General features: G+C 68.1%; 2 protein-coding genes across 3 annotated transcripts in view; one reads left to right on the top strand and one right to left on the bottom strand.

The window, feature by feature from the left end:
• The window catches only part of KIF5A (kinesin family member 5A), a 30462-nt gene extending 23846 nt beyond the window's left edge, over positions 1 to 6616 (bottom strand). For both annotated transcript variants that reach the window (XM_064734791.1, XM_064734792.1), the window contains exons 1-7: positions 5894 to 6616; positions 2884 to 2971; positions 2340 to 2413; positions 1842 to 1946; positions 1258 to 1306; positions 514 to 569; positions 303 to 390 (exon numbers count right to left, since the gene is read on the bottom strand). In XM_064734791.1, the coding sequence (XP_064590861.1) occupies positions 303 to 390; positions 514 to 569; positions 1258 to 1306; positions 1842 to 1946; positions 2340 to 2413; positions 2884 to 2971; positions 5894 to 6022 (589 nt within the window). In that variant the 5' untranslated portion in view covers positions 6023 to 6616. The remainder of the gene's footprint in view (positions 1 to 302; positions 391 to 513; positions 570 to 1257; positions 1307 to 1841; positions 1947 to 2339; positions 2414 to 2883; positions 2972 to 5893) is intronic.
• Positions 6617 to 7721: 1105 nt separating this feature from the next.
• DCTN2 (dynactin subunit 2) lies at positions 7722 to 16898 on the top strand. Its single transcript, XM_064734806.1, has 14 exons — positions 7722 to 7856; positions 9448 to 9516; positions 12917 to 13013; positions 13133 to 13194; positions 14422 to 14520; positions 14661 to 14821; positions 14918 to 15065; positions 15155 to 15221; positions 15516 to 15553; positions 15655 to 15732; positions 15831 to 15902; positions 15992 to 16094; positions 16175 to 16266; positions 16588 to 16898. The coding sequence occupies exons 1-14, from the start codon at positions 7821 to 7823 to the stop codon at positions 16672 to 16674; spliced, it is 1209 nt and encodes a 402-aa protein (XP_064590876.1). The 5' UTR covers positions 7722 to 7820; the 3' UTR covers positions 16675 to 16898.
• The last annotated feature ends 127 nt before the right edge of the window (positions 16899 to 17025 follow it).

Raw genomic sequence — 17025 nt, 5'->3', positions numbered from 1 at the left:
TCGCCATATCTCCCCATGCTCTCCAGTGTCCCCCATGTCCCCAGTGTCCCCATGTCCCCCCATGTCCCCCCTGTCTTCAGTGTCCCCATATCCCCCACGATGTCCCCATGTCTCTCCACGACCCCAGTGCCCCCATGTCCCCCACGCCCCCCCCACGCCCACCGTGTCCCCCCAGTGTCCCCTGGTGTCGCTCACTGGTGACAGCCATGGATGTCCCAGTTCCACCCCATGTACCCCCTGTGTGTGCCCCAATTTCCCCTGTGCCCCCCATTGTCCCCCCCGGTGTCCCCGGTGTCGCTCACTGGTGACAGCCACGTGCCGGTTGGATTTCCCCTCATCGATCACATCCAGGATCTCCTCGGGGCTGGACACGAAGCGCTCGGTGCAGCCCTGGGGGGGATTGGGGGTGACCGGGGGGGCTCAGGGAGACCCCAGCCCATCCCCCACCCCCGGAGGGACCCCCGCCCCTCTCCCCTCCCCGGAGTGTCCCCCCAGGACCCCTCCCCCCCTCACCTTGACGTAGGGGACCCGGTTCTTGTCCTCGTGCACCGACAGGTTGGTCTTGGTCACTGGGGGGACACGGGGGGGAGTGTCACAAAGTGCTCCCAGTAACCTCCCAGTGCTTCCCAGTGCTTCCCAGTGCCTCCCAGTGTCTCCCAGTAATCTCCCAGTGCTCCCAGTAACCACCCAGTAACCACCCAGTGCTTCGCGGTGCTTCCCAGTAACCTCCCAGTAACCTCCCAGTGCCTCCCAGTGCCTCCAATAATCTCCCAGTTCTCCCAGTAACCACCCAGTGCTCCCAGTAACCTCCCAGTATGGCCCAGTAACCACCCAGTGCTCCCAGTAACCTCCCAGTAACCTCCCAGTGCTTCCCAGTGCCTCCAGTAACCTCCCAGTGCTCCCAGTAACCACTCAGTGCCTCTCAGTGCTTCTCAGTAACAACCCAGTGCTCCCAGTAACCACCCAGTGCTTCCTGGTACTTCCCAGTAACCACCCAGTAACCTCCCAGTGCTTCCCAGTGCCTCCAATAATCTCCCAGTTCTCCCAGTAACCTCCCAGTGCTCCCAGTAACCTCCCAGTGCCTCCCAGTAACCACCCAGTGCCTCCCAGTAACCACCCAGTAACCTCCCAGTGCTTCCCAGTGCCTCCAGTAACCACCCAGTGCTCCCTGTAACCTCCCAGTGCTTCCCAGTAACCACCCAGTGCTCCCAGTAACCACCCAGTAACCTCCCAGTCCCCCCAGTGCCCCCCACTCACTGTCCAGCAGGTCCCGGATCTTGTCCAGATAAATCTCAAAGTAGGAAACCTGGGGGGAGGGGAGAGGGTGGGGGTTGGGGGGCAGCGTGGGCCGATCCCACAGTGCCCCCCCAGTACCCCTCAATGCTCCCAGTGCCCCCCCAGTGCCCCCCAGCTCTCCCAGTGCCCCACAGTGCCCTCAGTGCCCCCAGTGCCCTTCCAGTGCCCCCACAGTGCCCTCAGTGCCCCCAGTGCCCCCACAGTGCCCTCAGTGCCCTCAGTGCCCCCAGTGCCCCCCCAGTGCCACCACAGTGCCCTCAGTGCCCCTCCCAGTGCTCCCAGTCCCTTCCAGTGCCCCCTCCAGTGCCCCCAGTGCCCCCAGTGCCCTCCCAGTGCCCCCAGTGCCCCCCCAGTGCCCTCAGTGCCCCTCCCAGTGCTCCCAGTCCCTTCCAGTGCCCCTCCAGTGCCCCCCCCAATGCTCCCAGTGCCCCCCCAAGTGCTCCCAGTGCTCTGCCCGACGCCTCCCAGTGCCCCCCCCCAGCAATTCCCAGTGCTCCCAGTGCCCTCAGTACCCCCAATGACCCCACCGTGCCCCCCGTGCCCACCTTGATGTGGAACTCCAGGTTCTCGTCCATGGCGTAGATGTGGTTGAAGATGTCGCGGGCGATGCGGGGGATGATCCCCATCTGCTGCGGGTCGTGCAGCTTCCCCTGGGGGGGGCGGGGGGCGCTGAGACCCCCGGAGGGAGCCAGAGCCCCCCCAGTGCCCCCCCCAAAACCCCTCCAGGGACCCCCAAAGCCCCCAGTGCTCCCAATGCCCCCCAAACTCCACCAGGGCTCCCCCAGTGCCCCCCCAAAACCCCACCAGGGACCCCCAAAGCCCCCAGTGCTCCCAATGCCTCCCAAACTCCACCAGGGCCCCCCCAGTGCCGCCCAAAACCCCCGATGCTCCTCAAAGTCTCCCAGGGCTCCCCGTGCCCCCCCCTCAGTGCTTCCAGTGCCATCAGTGCCCCCCGTGTCCCCAATGCCCCCCAAAGCCCCCAGTGCCCCTCACACCCCTCCGTGCCCCCCAAAAGCCCCCCCAGTTCCCCCAGTGCCCCCCACCTCCATGGTGTGGGTCTTGCCCGACGATGTCTGTCCGTAGGCGAAGATGGTGCCGTTGTACCCGGCCAGCACATCTGGGGGGGAGAGAGGGGATTGGGGACCCCCGGGACCCCCAAACACTCCCCAGAACCCCCAAACATCCCCGGGACACTCAAACACCGCCCTGTCCCCGCGCTGTCCCACCCAGGGCCGTCCCCAGGTTGTCCCTCGTGTCCCCGCGCTCCCCATGGGCTGTCCCCGCGCTGTCCCCATGCTCTCCCTGCTTTGTCCCCAGACTGTCCCCGGGCTGTCCTTAGGCTGTCCCAGGCTGTCCCACCCACGCTGTCCCCAGGCTCTCCCCGCGCTGTCCCCGCGCTGTCCCAGGATGTCCCACCCAGGTTGTCCCCACACTGTCCCCAGCTGTCCCCGCTGTCCCCAGGCTCTCCCCATGCTCTCCCCGCGCTGTCCCCAGGCTGTCCCACCCAGGGCTGTCCCCAGACTGTCCCCACGCTGTCCCCGGTCCCTTGTGTCCCCAGCTGTCCTCGCTGTCCCCACTGTCGCTCACCCTTGACGATCTGCATGGCACACGCGTGGTACACCTGCTCCTGCGTGGTGTTCGGGGGGAACACGCGGTCGAACACGTACGGCTTGCCCTGGGGTGGGGGGGGACAGGGGACAAACATGGGGTCACCGGGCCGAGAAACCCCCCCGAGACACGGGGGGCACCGGGCAGAGAGACCCCGGCACAGACAGGGGGACACCGGGCAGAGAGACCCCGGCACAGACATGGGGCCAGGCGAGAGACCGGCACAGACAGGGGGACGCCGGCCCAAGACCCCCCTGTACCATCCACAGGGACCCCCCCGAGGCTCTGGGGGCTGGCGCAGCCTCAGGGCCCTTCAGGGGGTCCCGGTAAGGGAAGGGGACCTGGGGGGGTCTCATTTTGTACCGCCGATACCCCCCCTGAACCCTCCATTCAGGGACCCAGCCCCTACACACCCCCGGCCAACGATATCCGCACAGAGAGACCCCCCCAAATCCTCTCACAGACCTCCAGAACCTTCCAGACTTCCCCATGGACCCCCATAACTCCCCATAGACCCCACAGACCCCTGGGCCCCTCACAGACCCCCAAAACTCTCCAGACTACCCCATAACTCCCCCCAGACCCCCCCAGACCCCCCACAGCCCCACAAACCCCCCTCAGTCTCCTCACAGACCCCCCAGCCCCCCTCACACCACCACAGAACAGTCAGCCCCCCACAGACCCCCAGAGGCCCCTCTAGGGACCCCAGCCACCCTACAGACCCCCCAGCCCTCCATAGACCCCTACAGACCACCACAGACCCCCATGGGTGCCCAATCCCCCAAAGACCCCCATGGGCACCTCAGCCACCCTGCAGACCCCCCAGCCCTCCATAGCCCCCCCCGACCCCCAGGGACCCTCACAGCCCCCATAAAAGCTGTGGTTTGGCAGAGCCCCCAGAGACCCCCAAAGACCCCCAGAGACCCCACAGACCCCCCCAGAGCCCCCCATAGACAGTCAGACACCCCCAGACCCCCCTACACGCCCAGAGACCCCCGGAGACCCCACCTGAACACTCCAACTCCGGGAGCTGTCCAGGCCCCGGTGCTGAGCCGGGACGAGGGGACAGACGGACATGGGGACAGACGGACATGGGGGCAGACGGACACACGAACACGGGGACATGGAGATACACGGACACACGGCCACGGGGACACACGGCCACAAGGCCATGGGGACAGACAGACATGGGGACACAGGGCCATGGGGACACACGGACACAGGGCCATGGGGACACACGGCCATGGGGACAAAAGGCCACGGGACAGACGGACACGGGGACACAGGGCCATGGGGACACAGGGACACAGGGCCATGGGGACACACGGCCATGGGGACAAACGGACACGGGGACAGCCGGACACGGGGACACACGGGGGTGGCACAGCGGCAGCACCCTGCCCAAGTCCCCGGCCCCCGGGCCCACAGCGCCGCAGTCGCGGCCCGCCGCCGCGGTCACGCACCCCACCGTACCCCGCACCCATCCCCTGCCCCGCACCCCATCCAGCGCCCCGGCCATGCCACACCCGACCGCAGCGCCAACCGGCAATCCCCGCACCGAGCCCGCAACCCCGCACTGCGGGCACCGCCGCAGGGCCGCGCAGCCGTGCGGACAGACCCCCTCCCGCATCCACCGACACCCCCGGGGCATAACCCACTGCACGGACACCCCGTGCATGACCCCCCTCCACGGACACCCTCCCCATCCACCGACACCCCCGTGCATGACCCCCATCCATGCACCCCGTGCGACCCCCCATCCACAGACCCCCCATGCAGACCCCCCATCTGGACTCCCTCATGACCCCATCCACAGACACCCCTGCAGACCCCCATCCACAACCCCCAAAGCATGAACCCCCCATCCACAGACCCCCAACCCCCAGACACCCATGCGAACCCCATCCACAGACCCTCCGCATCCACGGACACCCCATTCATGGAACCCAGCACCACGACCCCCCACCCACCACGGACACCCCCGTGCATGAACCCCATCCACAGACCTCCCCATCCACGGACACCCCCGTGCAGGAACCCCCCATCCACGGACACCCCCATGCATGAACCCCCCATCCACAGACCCCCCACCCCATCCACGGACACCCCCATGCATGAACCCCCAGCACCCACGGACCCCCCCCCGCATCCAAGGAACCCCCATCTACAGACCACCCGCACCCACGGAGCCCCCTGTGCACGGACCCCCGCACCCACGGACCCCCCCATCTATGGACCCCCCCCCCATCCACGGACTTCACATCCACTGCCCCCCAGCACCCACGCACCCGCACCCACGGGCCCTCGCACCACGACACCCCATTTAAGGACCCCCATCCGCGGACAAACCCCCCCCCCATTTACGAGCCCCCCCCGGGCCCCCACTCCGTTGTCCCCACGGGACCGTCTCTTCCCCCCCCACAGACCCCTCAGACATGGGGGGGCCGTTATGGGGTGCCGATATTTTGGGGGGGCCGATATTTTGGAGGCGCCGATATTTTGGGGGTCTCCTTCCCCCCTCCAGGATGAGCCCCTAACAAAGGGCAGGGCGGCAGAGCGGGGGGAGGCGGGGGGGGGTCTGCAGCATCCCCCCCCCCCACCGGCGCTGCTTTGGGGCCCCCCCGGGAGATCAGGGCGTGTCCGCTCCATGTAAACACCGCCCCCCCCGCACTGGGCAAACTGGGAATGACCCCCACTGGTACTGGGCAAACTGGGAGTGCCCCCCCTCTGCACTGGGCAAACTGGGAGCGCCCCAACCCCCGCACTGGGCAAACTGGGAGTGCCCCCCCCACCGGCACTGGGCAAACTGGGAGCGCCGGGAGCCTCGGAAATGGGGGGGGGGGGGGCCATGGGGAGGGTCCAGGGGGCAGCGGCCACACCCAGCAGCTTTCCCCCCCACCCCCCCCAGAACAGGATCTGCCCCCCCCCCCCACAAATGACAGCGCCCCCCCAAGTTGGGGTCCCCGCCCCTGCCCCCCCCGTGACTCACCCCCAGCACGACGCTGTCGTCCCCCTGGAACACGGGCAGGAATTTGTCCCCCCGCAGGATCTCGGCCTGGTTGAGCGGCCGGAAGCGGCACAGGACCTTGATGCTGCACTCGGAGCTGGGCTCGGCCATGCCGGGGCTCGGGGGGCTTCCACACGGGGGGACTCGGGCCGGGGGGTCACCCGGGGCGCTGCTCACAGCCTAAGGGACAGCGGGCACCGGCGGGCACGGCGGCACCCGGGGGTGCTGAGCGGGACCCGGGGGTGCGGGGTGCTGCTCGGGGATGCTGGATGCTGCCCGGGTGGTACCCAGGGATGCAGGATGCTGCTCAGGGCTGCAGGATGCTGCTCAGGGAGAGACGCCGGGTGGTACCCAAGGGCTTGAGATGCTGCTCAGTGATGCAGGATGCTGACCAAGGATGCAGGATGCTGCCCGGGTGGTACCCAGGGATGCAGGATGCTGCTCGGGTGGTACTCAAGGATGCAGGATGCTGCCCAAGGATGCAGGATGCTGCCCAGCACTGCAGGATGTTGTTCAGGGGTGGTACCCAATGATGCAGGATGCTGCTCAGGGATGCAGGATGCCGCTCAGCACTGCAGGGTGGTACCCAGGGATGCAGGATGCTGCTCAGGGATGCGGCTCGGGGGCTGCAGGATGCGGGAGGCGGCGCCGGGCGGGGCTGACGCTCCGCAGCTGCCGCTGTCGCCGCTCCTGTGACCGCTGCTGTCGCCACTGCAGCCCCGGCACCGGCGGGTGGGGGGGGGCGCCCCCCCGCGCCCCCTCCCCCGCCTTAAGGTGGAGCCGCCCGCGGCTCTTAAGGTGGCCGGGACTGAGGGGGGGCGCGATGGACCCCCCCAAAGTGCTGATTCACGGCGTGGGGGGGGCAGGACGGGACCCTGGGGGTGCGGCTGGGGAGGGGGAGCTGGGCCAGCCCCCCCCGACCTCCCTGCTCGGTGCCCCCCCCGCGGGAGGGCCGCGGTCCTGACTCATCCCCCCCACCCCCGGTACAGCGGGGGCTCTGCCCGGGCCCCCTGCGGGTGACCCCCAAACACGGCGGGGGGGGCCAGAGCTGACCGGGGGGGACCGGAGATGACCCGGGGGTCTCCCGCGGGTGAGAAGGGCGGCCCCACCATGGGGGGCAGTCCGGGACACCCCCATGGTGCCCCCCGGTGCCACCCGGCCTGTGCGAACCCTCACCCGCGAGTCCGGCCCGGGTGTCCCTCCGTGTCCCCCAATCGCTGTGCTCCCAGTGTTCCCCTCGTGTGTCCCCCCGTGTGTCCCCCCCGCACTGTGAGCCCCTGTGCCGCCCCCAGGTTTTCTCCTGTGTCTGCCCCGTGTCCCCCCGTGTGCCCCCCATGTGTGTCCCCATGCGTGTCCCCGTGTGCCCCCATCCGTGTGTCACCCTCTGTGTCACCCCCCGTGTCTCCCTCCATTCCCCGCCCCTTGTTCACCCCCGGTGTGTCCCCCTTGTACCCCCCGTGCCCTGCCCGTGTCCGTGTGTCCCCTGTCCCCCCATTGTACCCCCGTGTCCATGTGTCCCCTGCCGTCTTTAATTGTCCCCTCTATGTCCGTGTGTCCCCTGTCCCCCCATTGTCCCCTTCGTGTCCGTGTGTCCCCTGTCCCCCTCATTGTCCCCCCATTGTGCCCCCAGTGCCGCCCCCGCCCCGTCTGCTCGCTGAGGCCCCGCCCCCCGGCCCCGCCCCAGCAGGCCCCGCCCGGCCCCGCCCCATCTCCTCCCGGCCCCGCCCCTGCGCTCTCTCCTCTCGCTCCGCCCCGCGCTGCTCTCGCGAGATCGGCCCCGCCCCGGCCCTGCGCGGCCATTCCGGGACCCCCCGGCACCGGCCCCCCCTGCACGGACCCCCAACAGCGACCCCCATTACTGACCCCCATTACCGACCCCCCAATACCGGCCCCCAGTACCGCCCCCGCCATGGCCGACCCCAAGTACGCCGACCTGCCCGGCATCGTGAGTAAGGGGCTGGGCCGGGGAGGAGCCGGGGCTCTGAGGGAGGCTATGGGGGGATGTGAGGGGATCAGGGACTTGGGGTGCTGAGGAGTCTGAGGGATCGGGAGGGCCGGGAGGATCAGGAGCCTGGGGATACTGAGGGCTCTGAGAGATCGGGGGGGGGTCTGAGGGGATTAGGGGGGCCTGGGGGTGCTGAGGGGTCTGAGGGGATCGGGGAGGTCTGAGAGGATCAGGGGCCTGGGGGTGCTGAGGGGTCCGAGGGGATCCGGGGGCGTGTGAGGGGATCGGGGGCCTGGAGATGCTGAGGGATCAGGAGGGCCGGAGGGATCGGGGGGCTCAGAGAGGTGATGAGGGGTCTGAGGGGATAGGGGTGGTCTGAGGGGATCAGGGATCTGAGGGGTCTGAGGGGGTCGGGAGCGCCAGGGAGATCAGGGGGGTCTGAGGGGATGGGGGCCTGGGGGTGCTGAGGGCTCTGAGGGCTCGGGAGGGCCAGGGGTTCAGGGGGATCTGAGGGGTGCTGAGGGTTGGGGGGATCAGGGGAGCTCTGAGGGGATCAGGGGCCGGGGGTTCTGAGGGATCGTGAGGGCCGGGGGGGATCAGCGGGGTCTGAGGGGTGCTGAGGGCTCTGAGGGGATCGGGGGAGTCAAGCGGGATAAGGGCCCTGGGGGAGAATGAGGGAACTGCGGGGATCTAGGGGTCTGAGGGGGCCAGGGGGTCTCAGAGGGGACCGGGGGGTCTGAGGGGCCAGGGCATCTCGGAACAGGAGGGGACCGGCGCGACATGGAGGGACTGGGGAGGTGGGAGAAGGGCGGCTCTGAGAGGATCTGAGGGTCAGAGCGGGCCAGGGGGATCCGAGGGTGCTGTGAGGTGTCTCAGGGTGGTGAGAGGATTTGGGGGGAATCTGCAGGGATTTGAGGATCTGAGGGTGCCATGGGTGTCCATGGTGGGGGTTCGGGATCTCGGGTTTTGGATGAGGGTGAGGTGTCTAGGGGAATCATTGCAGCGATTCAGGGTCTGTGGGAGGCAGGGCTGGGTTCTGAGTGGTTTGGGGGGATCTGAGGGGATTGGGGGACTCAGGGGTCCTGGGGTGGTCCAAGGGCACTGGGGGGGCTGAGGAGCAGCAGGGACCAAGTCAGTTTGGGGGGTCTGAGCTTGGAATGACTGACAGGGTCTGGGGAGCAGAGGGATTTGGGGAATCTGGGGGGTTGTGGGTCTGTGAGAAGATCTGGGGGTGAGCTGAGGGGTCAGTGGGGTGTGGGGTTGGCAACGTTTGGGGTGTTTGTAGGAATGGGAGGGGGCTTGGGGTGCCAGGGAAGGCCTGTCTGTGTGTGGGTCTGTGTGTGGGAAGAACACAGATCCCTGTGGGGTGGGAGCACCCCGTGTGTTTGGGGTGACTGTGGGAACTGGGGGAGGTCAGGGGACAGGGGCAGTGAGTCGGGGTGCTGGGGGGACATTGGGGTGTTTGGGGGCAGTCAGCAAGGGCTGTGGGGACATTGGGGTGTCCATGGGGATTTGTGGCCCATCAGAGGTGTCCATGGGGATGAGGTGTGGGGGTGAGCTGGGGGTCCCAGCCCAGCCCCTGGTGCCACAGGCCCGGAACGAGCCCGATGTGTACGAGACCAGTGACCTGCCCGAGGATGACCAGGCCGAGTTCGAGGCGGTAAGGCCCGGCCGGGGGGGGAGCAGCAGCTGGAATGGACCCCCGGGACCCCCGGCACCCCCAGGACTGGTACCAGAGCAGGGAACCGGCCCCCACCGCCCATGCACCCAGCAGCAGCACAGCCTGCACGGGGACGACCACGGACCCACTGGGGAGCAGCCGGGACACAGCACCACAGGACACACAGCCAGGGGGAACAGCCCACAGGGACACAGCACCCACGGGGACACAGCACCCACGGGGACACAGCACCCACAGGGACACAGCACCCACGGGGACACAGCACCCACGGGGACACAGCACCCACAGGGACACAGCACCCACAGGGACACAGCACCCCATGGTGATAATATCCCCCCGCAGTGACAGTGTTCCCCCCCACAGTGACACATCACCCCACAGTCCCAATGTCCCTCCACAGTGACAGTGTTCCCTGCAGTGACATTGTCCCCTGTGACAGTGTCCCCCCACAGTCCCAGTATGACATGTTGACAGTGACATGGTGACAGTGTCCCCCCACAGTGACAGTGTCCTCCTGCAGTGACAGTGTCCCAATGTCCACCACAGTCCCAATCTCCCCGCATGGTGACAGTGTCCCCTGCAGTGACAGTGTCCCCCAGAGTCCCGATGTCCCCTGCAGTGACAGTGCCACCCCAGTGACAGTGTCCCCTGCAGTGTCCCCCCATCCCCCGTGGCACCCTGCCTGTGGGGCAGGAAGGGGAGATCAGCACAGACCCCCCCCACAGGCTGGCTGTCCCTGTCCTTGCTGTCCTTGTCCCTGAGAGGAACAGGGCTGTCAGTGCCCCAGCCCCACCCCGTGGGGAGCAGGGGGGCCCCTAAACCTGCTGTGAGTACTGGGGTGTCCCCAGCCTGGGCTGAGGCCTGGGGTGTCAGTGTGCAGTGATGGGGGGTCCATCCTTGTGGGGACCCCCAGAGTGGGAGTGACCCAGAGCCCCATCACTGAGGGGCCCCAAGGACCCCCAGGGCCTGGGGGGTGACACTGGATCTGTCCTTGAGGCCCCAGGGCAGAGAGGACCCCCAGGGGTGTGGGGTGACCCCCCAGAGGTGTGGGGTGACCCCCAGGTGCGCTGGGGAGGACAATGGGGGTTCAGGGGTCACAGCCTGAGGGGTGACTCAGTGCCCCCCAAGACACTGAGGGGGTGCCCGGCCTTGGGGGTGCAGGGGGTGCAACCAGCCCCCCTCTGCCTTCAGTGCCATTGGTGTTTCTGGGGTGCAGGAGATCGGCACAGGTCCCTGGCAGGGAGCAGGGGCCCACCAGGTACCCCCAAATCCTGAGGGGGGGCAAAGAGACCCCCCCAGTGAGGGCCAGAGCAGCGAGATGGGCTGAAACAGGGGTTGGAGCCCAAAGTCATGAGGTGACCCCTGCTGTGGTGGGAGGTGACAGATGGGGGATCCTAAGCCCCCCCTGCCTCGGGGAGCCCTTCACCAGCTCTGGGGTGTTGGGGGGTCCTTCCTCCCCCTCGGGGAGCCCCCAAACTGACCAGGGCTCCCCCCGCTTCCCCCCCGCTCCCGCCTGGCGTGGACTCAGTTTGCACAAGTAAGCGCGGCCCTGCTTTGGGGTGCATGGGGGGACGCTGCTGCATGTGCATGGGGGTTTTGGGGTGCCCTGCACTGCCCCCCGCTCTGCCTTGCCCTCTGCATCCTCTGCCTGCTGCCTGCACTGCCCACCTGGCCTTGGCGCCCCCGGGACCCCCGGGCTGGGTCTCATTGCCCTGGGGCCCTGCCTGGGCATGGGGGGCCGTGCTGAGCCCCCTCCCTGCTGCCAGCATTGCACGGGGCAGCTGCGGGGCTGGGGCAGCCCCTGGCCCTACAGAGCCCTCCCCGGGGGTCCCACTGGGTGTTGGGGTCCTGGGGGGAGCACCTGGCTGCACTCATGTTCCCCCCACCCTGGGCAGGAGCTGGAGCTGCTGAGGGGAGTTATGGGGTGATCCCCAAACTCTGCCAGTCCTGCTCCCCTCCAGGGCACGGCCCTGCTGCTCCATCACCAGCTGCCCCGGGTCTGTCCCACTGCCCCTCCTCCTGCAGGGGTCCCCAGCCCTCGGGGGTCCCAGCCCTCGGGGGTCCCCATCCCATGGGGTTCCCTGTCCCTCAGGGGTCCCCAGCCCTCGGGGGGCGGTGGGCGCGGGCCGGACCTTCTAACGCGGATTTTGTCTCTCTCTCCCCTCTCTAACCTTGCTCTGACTTTCTCACCTCTGGGAAACGCCAGGAGCTGGTAAGCGCCCGTGTCCCAGCCACTGTCACTGTCCCTCAGCCACTGTCACCCGCTGCCACCCACCGCAGCCCCCTAACGCTGCCAGCGCTGCTCCCGCCGCTCTCACTGCCCGCAGCAAACCAGGCCCTGATCCACCGGGGCCCTGATCCACCGGGGCCAGAGCCGGGGCCCTGATCCACCCGGGCCAGAGCCCTGATCCACCCGGGCCAGAGCCAGGGGCTGCACAGGGGCACAGAGGGGTCCTTTGGGTCCCCCCAGAGCCCTGCTGAGCTGGGGACACCCTTGAGGGCAGCAGAGGGTGAGGGACACACCGGCTGTGCCCACCCTGCCTGGCACAGGGCACAGCCCCTGGACTGGGGGTCTGGGGGCTTACACTTCCCACTGCCCCCCTGATGAGCCCCAAAGGCAGCCAGAGGGCAGTGCCAGCCCCAGGGGGCCGGGGGTTGTCCTGCCAAAACACAGCTGGGGGTCAGTGACAGTCCCACGGGGACAGGGTCACCCTGGAGGGACCAGCAGTGGGTCCTGGTGCTGGCCAGGGGCTGCTGGAATGTTCCACACTTTGGGAAAGGCTGAACCTTGGGGGACTCTGAGCTGGGCCAGGCCAGGGGCCCAAAGTCCTGACACATCTTTGGGGGGCCCTGTGTGCTGGGCTGGGCCAGACCAGGGCTCAGTGTCACCAGGGCCCAGTGTCACCAGGGTAGTGTCACCAGGGCCCAGTGTCACCAGTGCCCAGTGTCACCAGGGTGGTGTCACCAGTGCCCAGTGTCACCGGGGTGGTGTCACCAGGGCCCAGTGCCACCAGTGCCCAGTGTCACCAGGGCCCAGTGTCACCGGGGTGGTGTCACCAGGGCCCAGTGTCACCACGCTGGGCCAGCCTGGGGTGTGATATCCCCACTCCAGACTCTCGAGGGTACCTCCCCTGGGCCAGGCCACTCAGGGTGCCATGTCCCCACCCTGGCCCCTTGGGGACGTCACATCGCTGCCAGCAGAGCCCTCACCGGGCCGCACTGGGGGCCTGTCCTGGGGAGGAGCAGCGCCCCCAGCCCTGCCCACGCCTGTGCTGGGGGTGGTGGCAGCCCTGGGGCTCCCCTGTCCCCATCCCTGTCCGTGCTGGGGGGTGGTGGCAGTCTGTCCCTGTCCCTGTCCCTGACGTGGCTCCTTGTGCAGGAGGAGCTGAGCAGCACCAGCGTGGAGCACCTGATCATCAACCCCAACGCTGCCTACGAGAAGTTCCGGGACAAGCGCCTGGGCACCGAGGGTGTGGGTGAGCTGGGGGGCCAGGGGGGCTGGGCATGGGTCAGGGGGGGGCAGGGGGCACCAGGGGAGCAGGGGGCACTGAGCCCCCCGGGCTGGGCTGGTCACACCCGGCTCTGCCTCCTGCAGATTTCTCTGACCGCATCGGCCGCACGCGGACAACGGGCTACGAGGCTGGGGAGTATGAGATGGTGAGTGGGCAAGGGGCACCCCCTCCCCACACAGTGCTGGGACACCCCTGGGTGCCACAGGGCCCCTGGGACCCCCGGGGTCACCTGCTGCAGCCCCCAGGAGCTGTGTGCCAGCTCCACCAGTGCCATGCTGGTCTCTGCCCAGTCCAGCCCAGTCTGCCACGCTTGGAGCCCCTGTCCCCAGCACAGACCCCCGAGGGTGGCCAGGGCAGCGCTGTAACCAAGTCCTGGTGGAGCTGGGGGTCCCAGGGTGGATCTGTGGGGGACCCGGGGGTCCCAGGGTAATCCTGGCTGGCCCATGTTCAGCTGGGTGTCCCCCAGGACCCCCGGGCCTCTCCTGGGTACCCCCATGTTCTGGGGTCTGTATCCCCCCAGCAGGGCCCTGCCTTTCCCCTCACTGACTGCAGTTCTGTCACCCCAATTCACCGGGCTGTTCTCATTCCTCTGCTCCCTCAGGGTGGGCTGCAGTCCCTGGCATCAGGGCAAAGGGGAGAAGGTGGCTCAGGGTCACCTGGCTCCTTCTTGGCCTGCTGGGGGGGGTGACAGCTGTGTCCCCTGGGCTGGTCACTGTCCGGCCAGGCCATCACCCCCCACACCGGCCCAGCCCAGGTTTGCTCTGGGAGCAGCTGGGTTTGGGCAAAGAGCAGGGAACCCCCACATTGCACGGGGGGCACAGCAGCACCCAGAACCACCCCACAGCTGGAGACCTCTGGGAGGAGGAGGAGGAGGAGGAGGAGGAGCTCTGTGGGCACTAAGATGGGAAATCCATGGGGGCGGTGATGAGGAACTTCATGTGGGTGAGGATGAGGAGTTCCATGGGGGTGAAGCTGAGCTTCATGGGGATGAAGATGAGGAGCTCTGAGTGTGAAGATGAGGAGCTCGGTGAGGATGAAGATGAGCTCCAGTGCATCCCCTCTCCCTGTGGGTTCAGGACCCTCCTGGGCTGCTCCTGCCCTGCCCCACTGACCCTGCCAGGTTCCCTTTAGGTGCCACCTGAGGCTGCTCTGACCTGTCCCTGCAGGCCTCACCTGCTCCTTCTGCTTGGTGCCAGGTGCTGCCAGCACCTGTGAGCCCCCTGAGACCCCTGAGCCCTCTGAGACCCCTGGGTTCTGTGAGATCCCTGACCCCCATGAGATCCCTGAACCTCCATGACCCTTCCACCATCCCATGAGCTCCCCTGACCCTGTGTGAGCCCCCCCTGAGCCCCCTGACCCATTTCTCCCCCAGCTGGGTGAGGGTCTTGGTGCCAAGGAGACGCCGCAGCAGCGATTCCAGCGGTTACAGCACGAGGTGCAGGAGCTGCTCCGGGACGTGGAGCAGATCCAGGTGAGCTCCCACCTGTCCTGGGGAATGGTTTGGGGGTGACACGGCCCCTGTGTGTGCAGGTGAGCCCCCATCTGCCCCAGGTGAGCCCCCCCATCCCAGGGTGTGTCCCAGGGGTGACACAGCCCCCGTGTGTCCCCCAGAGCTCGGTGAAGGAGTCGGGGGCAGAGGAGGAGCTGACGCCCATGGCCCTGGCCAGGCAGGTGGAGGTGCTGAAGCAGCAGCTGCTCAGCTCCCACCTGGAGAAGGTTCTGGGCCCCGGTGCCGCCGTCGACTTCGCTGACCCCGAGGGTGCCCTGGCCAAGTGAGTGGGGGTCAGGACCCCGGGGTGGGATGGCACGGCTTGTCCCCTGCCCGCCCTGTCCCTGTGCCCACGCTGTCCCCTCCCGGCTGTCCCCAGGCGGCTGCTGCAGCAGCTGGAGGTGGCCAAGTGCAGCAAGGCCGCCCCGGGGAAGGGCCCCGCGCGGGCCGCACCCACTGCCGGCGACGCTGTCACCTTCGAGCTCTACTGGAGGCCCGAGCAGGACCAGTTTGCCCAGTCTGCCAAGGTGAGGGGGCTGCTGGAACCACAGGGGGGCGCCACACCTGGCACCCGGCCCTGCTCTGCAGTCCCAGCACCTGACCCCAAACCCCGCAGGTGTCGGAGCTGGAGAAGCGCCTGGCACAGCTGGAGGCGGCCATGAGGTGTGAGCCTGACAGCCAGAGTGCAGGGCGCACAGGTAGTGCCCTGGGCCTGAGCCCGGAGGCCAGGTGTGAGCTGAGAGCCGGAGGCACAGGTGTGGGCCTGACAGCCAGGGGAGGGCACAGGTGTGGGCCTGACAGCCAGGGGAGGGCACAGGTGTGGGCCTGACAGCCAGGGGAGGGCACAGGTGTGGGCCTGACAGCCAGGGGAGTGCCCGTGGGAGGGCCCAGGTGAGGGGGCTGCCCACTCTCCCTCCCTCCTGCCACTTTCCTACCCCCCCTTCCTCTGGCCCTACTGACACCGTCTCCCCCACAGAACCCACTGCTGGTGGGAATGAAGGGCTCCAGTCTCATGGTGAGTTGGGCAAGAGGGGTTTGGGGGAGCCCCTGTCCCCTCCTTGCCCCCAGGGCTTTGGGGGGGCTGCTGTACCCCCCTCACCTGCCCCCCCTCCCCAGGACACGGTGCAGGTGCTGCAGGCCAAGGTGAACGTTCTGGATGTGGCTGTGCTGGACCAGGTGGAGGCTCGGCTGCAGGTGAGGGGAGCTGGGGGGCACTGCTGGGATTTAACTGGGAGACATTGCTGGGTTTGGGGCCACTGCTGGATTTGGGGTTTCTGTCTCCCCCACCCCAGAGCGTCCTGGGCAAGGTGAACGAGATCGCCAAGCACAAGGCCACGGTGCAGGACGCTGACACCCAGAGCAAGGTATGGGCTGGGGGGCCCAGAGGCTGGGGGGGGGATCCAGAAAGGCCCCCCAGGCTGTGCTGACCCCCCGCCCCACGTGTGCCCCCCAGATCCACCAGCTGTACGAGACGCTGCAGAGCTGGGACGCCGTGGCCAGCGCCCTGCCCGACGTGGTGCAGCGCTTGGTGACCCTGAGGGACCTGCACGAGCAAGGTGGGGGCCGGGGGGGCTGGGGGGCACCGGGTGGGGGTCTCTGCCCGCCCTCCCCAGCACTCAGGTGTGTGCCCCCACAGCCACCCAGTTCGGGCAGGTGCTGGTGCACCTGGACACCACACAGCAGGAGATCGCGGGGGCTCTCAAGGACAACGCGGTGCTGCTGGCTGAGGTGGGACCCCTTGGCCCCCATTGCCCCCATCCCCAGTGACCCCCATCACCCCATCAACAGTGACCCATATCCTCCCATCACCCCATCCCCCACTGACCCCCATCACCCATCCCTACCTGCCTCATCACCCATCCCCACGTGCCCCCCATCCCCCTTTGCCCCCCATCACCCATTCCTAGTGACCCACATCACCCATGTCCCCCTGCCCCATCCCCACTGATCCCCATCCCCCCCTTCCCCATCACCCATCCCCACTTAGCCCCATTTCCCATCCCCCCCCGCCCCCATCCCCACTCACCCCCACCCCCTCTGCCCCCCCAGGTGCAGAAGACCATGAAGGACAACCTGGCCATCGTCGAGGACAACTTTGCCGACATCGACGCCCGCATCAAGCGGCTGCAGAAGTGACCAGACCCCGGGACCCCCCCCCTGAGGACACCCCCGTGCCCCCCCCAGGACCCCCTGGGCCCTGTGCCCCCCCCGCAGGTCCCAGCTGCTGCTTGTAAATACCCTGGCTCGGCCCCCCCATTCTCTGCCCCCCTCAGTCCCCACGGGGGTCCTCTCTGTCCCCCCTGCTCCCCCGCCGTGGGTCTCTGGTCCCCCTGTACCCCAATAAACAGCTCAACTCCCAGCGTGTGTGTCGGTGTCTCTGGGGGGTGGCAGGAGCAGGGCCCCCCAAACTGGGGGTGGCAGTGCTGGGACTGGGGGGACACGGGGGGAGCCTGTGGGACCCCACAGGGATGGGGGGCTGGGGGCAGC

The sequence above is a fragment of the Zonotrichia leucophrys genome, chromosome 29 (genome assembly GCF_028769735.1).
Source record: "Zonotrichia leucophrys gambelii isolate GWCS_2022_RI chromosome 29, RI_Zleu_2.0, whole genome shotgun sequence".
NCBI lineage: Eukaryota > Metazoa > Chordata > Aves > Passeriformes > Passerellidae > Zonotrichia > Zonotrichia leucophrys.
Note: the sequence above shows the minus strand (reverse complement) of the source record. Positions and strands in the feature narration are given on the sequence as shown.

Bases quoted from the DNA above. Each gene is read 5' to 3' on its own strand.
- DCTN2 (XM_064734806.1), top strand. From the start codon at position 7,821: ATGGCCGACCCCAAGTACGCCGACCTGCCCGGCATC. The intron at 15,222-15,515 runs GTGCAGGGCGCA...CTCCCCCACAGA, and splicing joins GTGTGAGCCTGACAGCCAGA to ACCCACTGCTGGTGGGAATG. The intron at 16,267-16,587 runs GTGGGACCCCTT...CTGCCCCCCCAG, and splicing joins ACGCGGTGCTGCTGGCTGAG to GTGCAGAAGACCATGAAGGA.